Consider the following 10,125-nt stretch of genomic DNA (forward strand, 5'->3'; position numbering starts at 1 on the left):
CGGTTTTTCTGTTTTTTCGGTTATTTCGGTTATTTGTCGGTTTTTTCTTAAATATAAGACATATACTACCAAACACATATTCCTGCGACCACATTTTCAATGTAACACTATCAAATTAATTGCCCTTTGAGAAATCTATTATTTACCAAAATATATTGATGATAATTGAATCAAATAGTGATGAATAATTTAAGGACTCAATTAAAAATATGTTATTTTTAACACGAAATGGATTCTTACACTAAACAAAAGAAAACTACCAATTTTACTAGAATGCAAAGGTAAAGAACTATATTAAAAGTGCATCCTATTAACATTTACCTTAATTTTTTTGAAACTTTGTATAATAATATACATATATATAGGTGTAATAATAAATTTGAAATAGCTACTCCTATAGTCGGTTTGGTTCGGTTTATTTATGATTAAAGCCAACCAAACCAAATTTGATCGGTTTTTAAAATTCAAAACCAAAACCAAACCAAACCAAAAAGTATCGATTTTTTTGATCGATTTGGTTCGGTTTTTCGGATTTTTATGAACACCCCTAACTACAAATATGACCCAACCCCTCTAATACTGCCAAACTTCACCTTTTTGCTAGGCGAGTCTTTTATACTCCATCCGTTCTAATTTATGTGAACCTATTTGACTAGGCACGAAGTTTAAGAAAAAAATGAAGATTTTTGGAATTTGTGGTCCTAAACAAGTCAAAAAGGGGCTTAGAGTATTTGTATGATTATAAATGCTTCTCATTAAGGGTAGAATTGTAAGTTTAAGCTAAATTGTTACCAAATTTAGAAAAGAGTCATTCTTTTTGGAACAGACCAAAAAGGAAATAGGTTCACATAAACTGGAACTGAGGGAGTAAGTTATTTAAGAATTCCTCGCCGTTGGCCAATACAGAGTTTAAGAAAAGAATAAAAAAAATTCAAAATTTATAATCTAAAATAAAAAATATTTGTGGCTATAAATCATATCATTAAATATAAAATAAATATTTTAAAATTAAATTGTTACTATAAATAAAAATATGTAATTTTTTTTAAAATTAATTAAAAAAGAAAGAGTGTCACACAAATTGAGACGGGATGAGAGTAAGATAAACTTAAGTCCATTTAATAACCTCACCCTCAAACACCTCCTCCCCCACCTTGCACAATTCCCTTGACATGTCAAAAATAAAGTTGTAGTATCATCTATTGTAGTGACTAGGTACTCTCAAGTTCAACAATAACGATAACAAACTCAGTGAATTATCAAAAATAACGTCTGTGGAGGATAGTATGTATACAGACTTTACCCTCACGTTGTAAGGGTAAATATGATGTTTCCAATAGATCCTCGACTTAGAAAAAATACAGTCACATCGATACTCTTAACAACAACAACAATAACAACAACATACCCAGTATAATTTCACATGGTGAGGTTTGGAAAAGGTAGTGTGTACGTAGATTTTACCCCTACCTTATAGAAGTAGAGACACATCGACACTCTTAAGTTCATTTTAATTTTTCTTTTTTGTGTGTAGAGTGGGTTTTTCGAAAATGGGGGGGGGGGGGGGGGGTTTGGTGGAGGGGGAAGGGGTTACAATGATAGCCAAAAGATGCAAAGGGTACAAATTTGGATTTTGACTTTTGTAAATTGGAAGAGAGGAGTTAGGTCTGGATCACATGCAAATACAGAGAAAAGCTTTTTGGGCCATAAATGTAAGATATGTGGGCCCATAGCTACACGAGCCCTGTCTACAGATAGCCATTCATTTCATTTTCAATGCTAACTTTACGTCTTTAATGAATATTTGGGCCCCAACATTGATAACAGTCTTGGGAAAATGACACTGTATATCTGATCTCAAAATAATAGTTGAAAAAATATTTTTTTAATATGTATTTATGTCTGGATTATATAAATGTTCGACTAGAGAGAGGCGAGCACCGAGCAGATGTGATGCTTTGCTCCAAATTTTCTGTTATCTCTAATTCTCTACTTCTTTTTTATTATCTATTTGATTTAGCTGATAAATCGCTCGATAACCGTCCGATAATCGATAATCATACTAATCTGCCCGATGTCTTATTGGCTGGTTAGCGGATTACTAAATTTATAAACCGATAACTGATAAGCCAAACCATTCAACGTAAATATCCGCCTAATCCACCCGATAAACACCCCTAATCCATACTAGAAGAATTGGTCTTCAACAACTTGTTTATTTTCTTTTCATTTTATGTTTCGGTATGAGTTATGTATTTAAGAAAGTATTTATAACTAATTATAAGGTAATTGTAAGTAATGTTATATAGTAAATTCGATCTAAAAAGAAGAAAATCACGCTCTATAGGATTTGAACCACGACATCGTGTTAAGACGTGACCTAGAAAACGAAAACAGCGAGACCTGCGGTCTCATCGAACGAGAAGTTCGAAGATGGAGACCAGGTTCGGCACGAACTCATAAAGGTTGGTGAGAGAGGTTCAGTTGAATTTTCTTCGCTAGAACACAATGCAAAAGGGATAAAAATGAACTTTTTGATATATATAAACTACGTAATAAATTTCTTTGACATGAGTTCATTTTTAGGTGTGAATTTATAACTTTTTTTTCCGAATTCCCCTACTCAAATTTCTGGCTCCGTTATTGATTGTTCTCACCGATTAAAAAGTATTGAAAAGATCTTGGATGTTATGTTTTCTTAGATATGTGTTTAATTTCGTGCAAAAGAGAATGTGTGGGTTCAAATTTCCAATGAATGATATGTTATTTTGTAGAAAACCTAGTCTAGCTATTATTATTATTCATGAAAATGGGATGTTGCTACTTTTGACTTTTTTCATATTATTGAGTAATATGCAATTTTACTTGCTGTATATGTGCATGCACTGAGACAATATCCAAATTTGGTGGAATTTTGAAATATAGGGAGTTTAGCATATGGCTTGTCTTTATTACTTTATTTTGCTTATTATCATTGTGCTCATTTTCCACATTTTCATTACACTTGTGAATTTTTATCTTCTTGATAGAGTATAATTTAAAGGTTCTCCATTTAAAAACTTTGTTTTAAGGCCAAATATATAGACAAGCCATTAAACTTGGCCCGATTTTTCATTTTAGCACTTTAACTCAGTCTTGTTCTATTTTGGCATTCCAGTCCATTTCTTTTGTTCCACTTCAACACAAAAGCTGACTAGATTCCATGTGTGATTTGTCTCACCCTTGTAGGCGCGTGAGAGTCATTTTTTAAGCCAAATTTCATACTCCCAACGCAGAGGCGAATCCAGGATTTAAATCCTATGGATTCAATTTTAATGTTTTTAACATTGAACCCATTATATTTTTAAAGTTATGGGTTCATATCTATTATTTTTGCAATTTTAATGAATTTTTACATACAAATTTTTACTCCGCATCAAAAGTTATGGGTTCAGTTGAACCCGTAGTTATTACTGAAAATATATATAAAAAATATTTTTTCCCCGGGAGGGGGGCAGAAAATTGAAATTAGAAAAAAAGTAAAAGAATTCCGGAGGGGGGGGGGCAGTGGGGTGGGGGTGGGGTAGCAGCTGGGTATTTGCACGCGCTGCATTTTTACCTGGGATAAAAAAAATTGTGTTAAAGTGGAACAAAAGAAATAGGATTGGAGGGCCAAAATAAAAAATTGGGCCAAATTTAATGGTCTATCTGTGTATTTGGCCTTGTTTTAATCCTCCCTCACTAAAAAGACAATCCAATGCACAAAACATTCTACGTTAACATAGGGTATGAGAAAAGACCGCACCTAAAGAGTATGATGTAGTCAACTTACCGTGATGTAAACATCAATGACTGATTCTACTGCTTGAACCCCTGACCTATGATGTGAATCCTCCCACACTATAAAAAAAAGAAGAAGCAAAGAGAACCTTTTTCTACATAATTCCTAGGTGAAATGGCTCAAATTACATGTGTATATTTCAAAGTAGAACACATAGTGATTATTTTTTACTGTCGTGGTATAATGTGGTGGGTGAGATCTTAATCAGAAGTTTTGAGTTCGAGTTTTAAAAGTAAAAACATCCTTAGCAGGGCACCATCTTTTAGTGGGCCATTTACAATTCAAATTTTGATTAGTCGGACTAGTAAATTTCGAATATCAGATGATTTTAAAAGGAATATATAGTGATACTTTCCATCTATTGAATTAGACTCCCAAGTTCATCTCCCAGCCATGCAAAGAAGCTGAAAAATATAAAGTTAAATTGTAGAAAAGGAAGAAATAAAGAAAGACCTCAAAGAAGTGGAAGCATATCGTCATATGGAATTCTTTCATTCTCATCTAGAGATCTCGAATTTAAACCATGAAAATTTAAAAAAGAGCGCTTTTCCTTATATAGATCTTATGTGGCGTTAATTAAGTGAGTTTCAAATATCAAATAATTATTTAAAAAAAAATGAAAGCAGATTTCTCCTGCCACAAAGCAGGAGATGTAAAGAAGAGAAGCTCAACTGTGCAAAAGTCCTTTTATGAGTCATTACTAATTTTTTTGGTTTTTCACTCGGTGTTCGGTATCCGCATTTGAGCCCGACTATATTCAGATTCGCACCGCATAGGGTCTCATTCGGGGAAAACGCTTCCTACCAAGGATTTTTCCATACTCAGGGCTCGAACCCGAGACCTATAATTAAGGAATGAGCAGTCTCATCCAGTGCATCACATCTTTTGGGTAGAGTCATTACTCATTACTGCTACAATAGTAAATACATAAAGTAGCGTTTTGTATCTCATCAATAAATTGGGGTCCACTCTATTTGGGGTCCACACGGAGAATACTAACCATTTGGCAGAGTCAAATAGTCAAACCACCAGCTATGATTTGTGAATTATGAATGTGATTTCTTCTAACTTCTAAAGTTTCTTTTCAAACTCTGCACTCATTTACAGCCTGTTTATGAGGGATTGTACAAACTTCTGGTTGAGATATTTTTCTTTCTTGTTCAACATTGTCTTCATTGAGCCTACAACAGCTATAAAATTGTCTCCATGTGACCTATAGGTCACGAGTATAGGTCACGACTTTAAGTCGTGGAATCAACTATTAATACTTGTATTATAGTAGACTGTCTATATTACATCCCTTGAGATGCAACCCTTCCCCCAAACCATGTTTGAACATGGAATGCTTTATGCGCCTGTCTGCTTTTTTTCAACATTGTCTTCATTATTATCGTTTGTTGTCCGAGAATTTTTTTTTTTGGTTCCCATCAAATGTCCGATATCAATATTAGGGTTGTGATCCGGATTCGCGTTGCATGGAAAAAATCGAGAATGATCTAGATTTCTTTTGAGCCATCGAAATAACAAAATTCTGATAGGAAACACTTACTCCTTTAGTAAGCCTTACAAGACGCGAATCCGAAATAGTTGGGCCCAATGCGAGTACCGACATCAATTGAGACGAAAAAAGAAGTAATTTTGAACCATTCTTTGAGTAAAACATGGATCCACTTTTTAGTTATTGCATGGGCAATATAGAGATAGAAGGTAACCTTGGAGCAACGATATAGTTGTCTCGTGTGACCTATAAGTCATAGGTTCGAGCTGTAAAAGCAGCCACTAATGCTTGCATTAGGTTAGAGTGTCTACATGACACATCTTGGATGCAGGCCTTTCCCGAACCCTATATGAATGTGCACCGGACTGCCTTGATGGGCAATATAGAGATTGTTAAAAAAGATAAAGTGAAAAGGTAAATCATAAATATGAACTTTTGAAAAAAAAAAAGTTAAGGGCCTTTTGGAAAAAGATCCTTTACTCTGCAGCTATAAATAGACCAAAGAAGAGACCAAACTTAGCCACAACACCACAAATATCAAACTCAAAAAATCTTCATACTCAAGTCCCAACTTTTAACTTATCTTCATATTTTCTCTCTTTTAGTTTCTTCAACCTTATTTTTTGTTAATTTTCAAGAAAAGGGGCAATTTTTATAGTACCCCTTTTTCCCATTTTGTTTCTATTTTCTCATACCTTACTTGTCTCTCATAGGAACTTAATTTCTTGAATTTTTTTTATAGAGTTCAAGAAACCATGAGAAAAATTCAAGAAACCATGTCTTACACATATGATGAGGCTGCTCAAATTAGATCTTCTCTATCTCAAATTCTATTAACAAGTAGTACCAATACATTAGACTCAATCTTTTCTCATTGCCAACAACAACAAACAACAACTATTACGTCTCAGTCCCAAACAATTTTTTCTGATTGCCAAGAATCAAATAATCAAATGGCTACTAAAAATGTTTTCGAGCCTCTAGGTTCTTCCGTCTACAACAATAACAACTACGCCTTAGTTCCAGACAATTTAGGTTCTTCGGTCTACCTTAGACAAAAAGATTTGTTACAAAAATTTTGGGAAGAAAATAGAACAAATGTTACAATTCCAACAACTTCAACTCAAACCCCACATCAAAATACTTCTTTATATTCAAAGAATTATGTTTGTCCAAGTAAAAAAAAGTTATATAGAGGAGTGAGACAAAGGCATTGGGGAAAATGGGTGGCTGAAATAAGACTACCTCAAAATAGAATGAGAGTTTGGCTTGGAACTTATGAAACTGCTGAGGCTGCAGCATATGCTTATGATAGAGCTGCATATAAACTTCGAGGCGAATATGCACGATTAAATTTTCCAAATATTCGCGATGATACGAGCAAGTTAGGATTTGGAGATAGTACAACGATGAATGCTGTGAAGAGTTCTGTGGATGCTAAAATTCAAGCTATTTGCCAGAAGGTTAAAAGGGAAAGAGCTAAAAAGGGTGCCAAGAAAATAGTTGAAAGTGATAAAAAAGTTGAAAAAAATGTGGATTTGGATTCATCATCTTGTTCTTCTTCAATTGTTTGTAATGAAAGTTGGAGTAATAGTGATGTGATTTCACAAAGTAGTACTGAAGATGGATTGTGGAAAAGTGAGAATTCGCCTTGTTCTGTTCTTGATGACCCCTACGTGGGGCCCAAGAACGACGATCATATCACTAGCATCACACATCAGTTCGAAAAGCCAATGATGGAATTGGAGTTTGAAGATTGTTCTCTTGCAAGAGTGCCATCTTTTGATCCTGAGTTGATATGGTCGATTTTGGCTAATTAGAAGTTATATCGACTTGCTCTTCACGTGACTTGAACCTTCGACTTATTTAGAATCTCATCTTGAGATCTAGTGGAGACCATTTTATGTTGTTTGCAATGTAAATGGTTAATTTTGAAGAATGTGTAGTTATTTAGTTTTGGTATCTTTTGTCAAAGTTGAATGGAAGTTTTGGCGTAACTGGTAAAGTTATTGCCATGTGATCAGGACGTCATATATTCGAGCCATGGAAACAGTCTTTTGCAAAAATATAGGGTAAAGTTGCACACAATAGACTCTTGTGGTTCGACCCTTCCCCGGACCTCCCCTCCGCATAGCGGGAGCTTAGTGCACCGGGATGCCCTATCTTTGTTCAAGTTGAACACTACCAGTCTCTCTTGGTCTGACTTTTGTTTCTCTATGGGATGAACAAAGAATATTATTAGCTGTTCATTACCAGTTTTAATGTATCAAATTATTTGGGAATTTGCTTATTCTAATAAAGTTTGAATTTTTTAAACCCTAGTGTATATTACCCTACTTCTTAGTTTGGAAAGGAATGATCTTTCATAAAGAGAAAGTTCACATTCCTTTTTTATCATTCAATCAATCAATAATTCTTTAGTCCCAAATTAGTTAAGGTCGACTATACACATTATTTGTGTCTTCTATACGACTCACATGTCTTAACAAATCCAATGTGGATTTAACTTATATCTACTGGCGATGCAATATAGTTGTTACACCATAAGCACAATTTAATCTATAAAAGGATATTTGTCTTATTGTTCAGATTACTAATTTCACTTATTACGTGTGATATTAGAAGAAAATTATTTTACGGAAGGACGAATTGTTTTTTGAAAGTAAGTGTAAAGAAGAACAACGCCACATCTTTCCAATGTGGGATTGAGCCTTCATTTCCATGATTTTCACTCATTTTATTGATCGATAAGCCGCACTTATACATTGCTGGAAAATATTAGATGATTATGGAGAATAAAAGTTTAGCTTGAGGCGTGTCAAAGACACTGTCCTTAAGGATATTTCGCCTACATCGTGATAAATAAAATTAGGCGTATCCTCCAGGATTCAACAAGCTCTTCTAGTATAAACTAGGAGCAGAAACAACAAAGATTGAATAAAATAAAACCCAGCACAAAGAAGAAAATTAACAGATTACTTTTTCACACTCTTGAAAGTAAAAAGAACTTGAGAATTTATAGATAAGAACAACCATCTCATCATATGGCTAGCTAAAATGCTCCAACATATATGGCATTAAAAACTAAAGAATTAATAAGAAAAGATGTTACAAAACAAATCTTAACATTTTATAACTTCCAAAGCCATTCAAGGCTATTACTAACAGATAATAATAATTTGAACAAAAGAATTCAAAAGCCATTAATAGCTAATCAAAGATTGTTTTGTATGAATGTTAATAAAAGATCAGTTATAATATTATAATAATATCTATTAATCATGAGTAGTAAATGATAATGAATATGTTATATTTTTATCATTGAGATATAAGAATTATCTTCTAACATACATATATTTTGTTCTCCTTTTCCTTTTGTTGATGTATATATCTCTGAATAGTAGTCTAATAAATCCAAAGAAAAAAGAAGAAGAAGAAGAAGAAATGGTCCCAAGTTTTGTTGTGAATAAATGTTATCCACCAATTGCAAAATAGGTGATGGTGATGCCACAGTATAGCTTGTCTGACTTATAATATAACAGCAGCTTAAAGAATTTTTGGGGCATCCCTCATTTCTTAGACTTGTCACTGTTTGATAATGTTACTTCAATTATTTGTCTAGCTATTCATCATCTTCCCTAAAGTGCACAAAACCTATTAGCTTATCTTGCTTTTTTTTTTTTGGTAGAGGAAGATCCACGATATATGTGCGCTGACACACTAGTCACTAGGTATATGTGTTGCACATGTAGCTCGTGTAAATTATCACAAACTTGTATATAAATGTAATAAATAGTTAATTAGTTTTTTTGGGTAGAGGGCGATCCATGATATATATGATCCATGATATATATGCGCTCACACACTAGTTACTAGGTACGTGTGTTGCACGTGTAGCCCGTGTAAATTATCACAAACTTGTATATAAATGTAATAAATAGTTAATTAGTTTTTTTGGGTAGAGGGCGATCCATGATATATATGATCCATGATATATATGCGCTCACACACTAGTTACTAGGTACGTGTGTTGCACGTGTAGCCCGTGTAAATTATCACAAACTTGTATATAAATGTAATAAATAGTTAATTAGTTTTTTTGGGTAGAGGGCGATCCATGATATATATGATCCATGATATATATGCGCTCACACACTAGTTACTAGGTACATGTGTTGCACATGTAGCCCGTGTAAATTATCACAAACTTGTATATAAATGTAATAAATAGTTAATTAGTTTTTTTGGGTAGAGGGCGATCCATGATATATATGCGCTCACACACTAGTTACTAGGTACATGTGTTGCACATGTAGCCCGTGTAAATTATCACAAACTTGTATATAAATGTAATAAATAGTTAATTAGTTCTTTTTTGGTAGAGGGTGATCCACGATATATATGCGCTAACACACTAGTTACTAGGTATGTTACTAGGTATGTGCGTTGCATGTGTAAACCGTGCAAGTTAGCACAAACTTGTATATAAATGCAATGAATAATTAATTAGCTCTTTTTGGTGGAGGTCGATCCACGATATATATGCAAGAACACACTGATCACTAGATATGTGCATTACACGTATACCCCGTATAAGTTATCACTAACTTGTTTCTGAATTTAATAAATGGTTAATTAACTCATTTTGGTAGAGGACTATCCACGATATATATGCACGCACACACTCACCAGTAGGTACATGGGTTGCACGTGTAGCCTGTATAAGTTATCATAAACTTGTATCTAAAAGTAATAAATAGCTAATCGTATACATATTCTAGAATTTGTTTGATTGAGCTATAAAATA

The 10,125-nt window shown here is 33.6% G+C and overlaps 1 protein-coding gene across 1 annotated transcript; it reads left to right on the forward strand.

Annotated features, from left to right (window-relative positions):
* The first annotated feature begins 5,828 nt into the window (after positions 1-5,828).
* Positions 5,829-7,634, forward strand: LOC107793161 (ethylene-responsive transcription factor ERF061-like). The gene has a single exon (XM_016615445.2). The coding sequence runs from the start codon at positions 6,074-6,076 to the stop codon at positions 7,136-7,138; it is 1,065 nt and encodes a 354-aa protein (XP_016470931.1). The 5' UTR covers positions 5,829-6,073; the 3' UTR covers positions 7,139-7,634.
* Positions 7,635-10,125: the final 2,491 nt, after the last annotated feature.

The sequence above is a fragment of the Nicotiana tabacum genome, chromosome 5 (assembly GCF_000715075.1).
Source record: "Nicotiana tabacum cultivar K326 chromosome 5, ASM71507v2, whole genome shotgun sequence".
Taxonomy (NCBI): Eukaryota; Viridiplantae; Streptophyta; class Magnoliopsida; order Solanales; family Solanaceae; genus Nicotiana; species Nicotiana tabacum.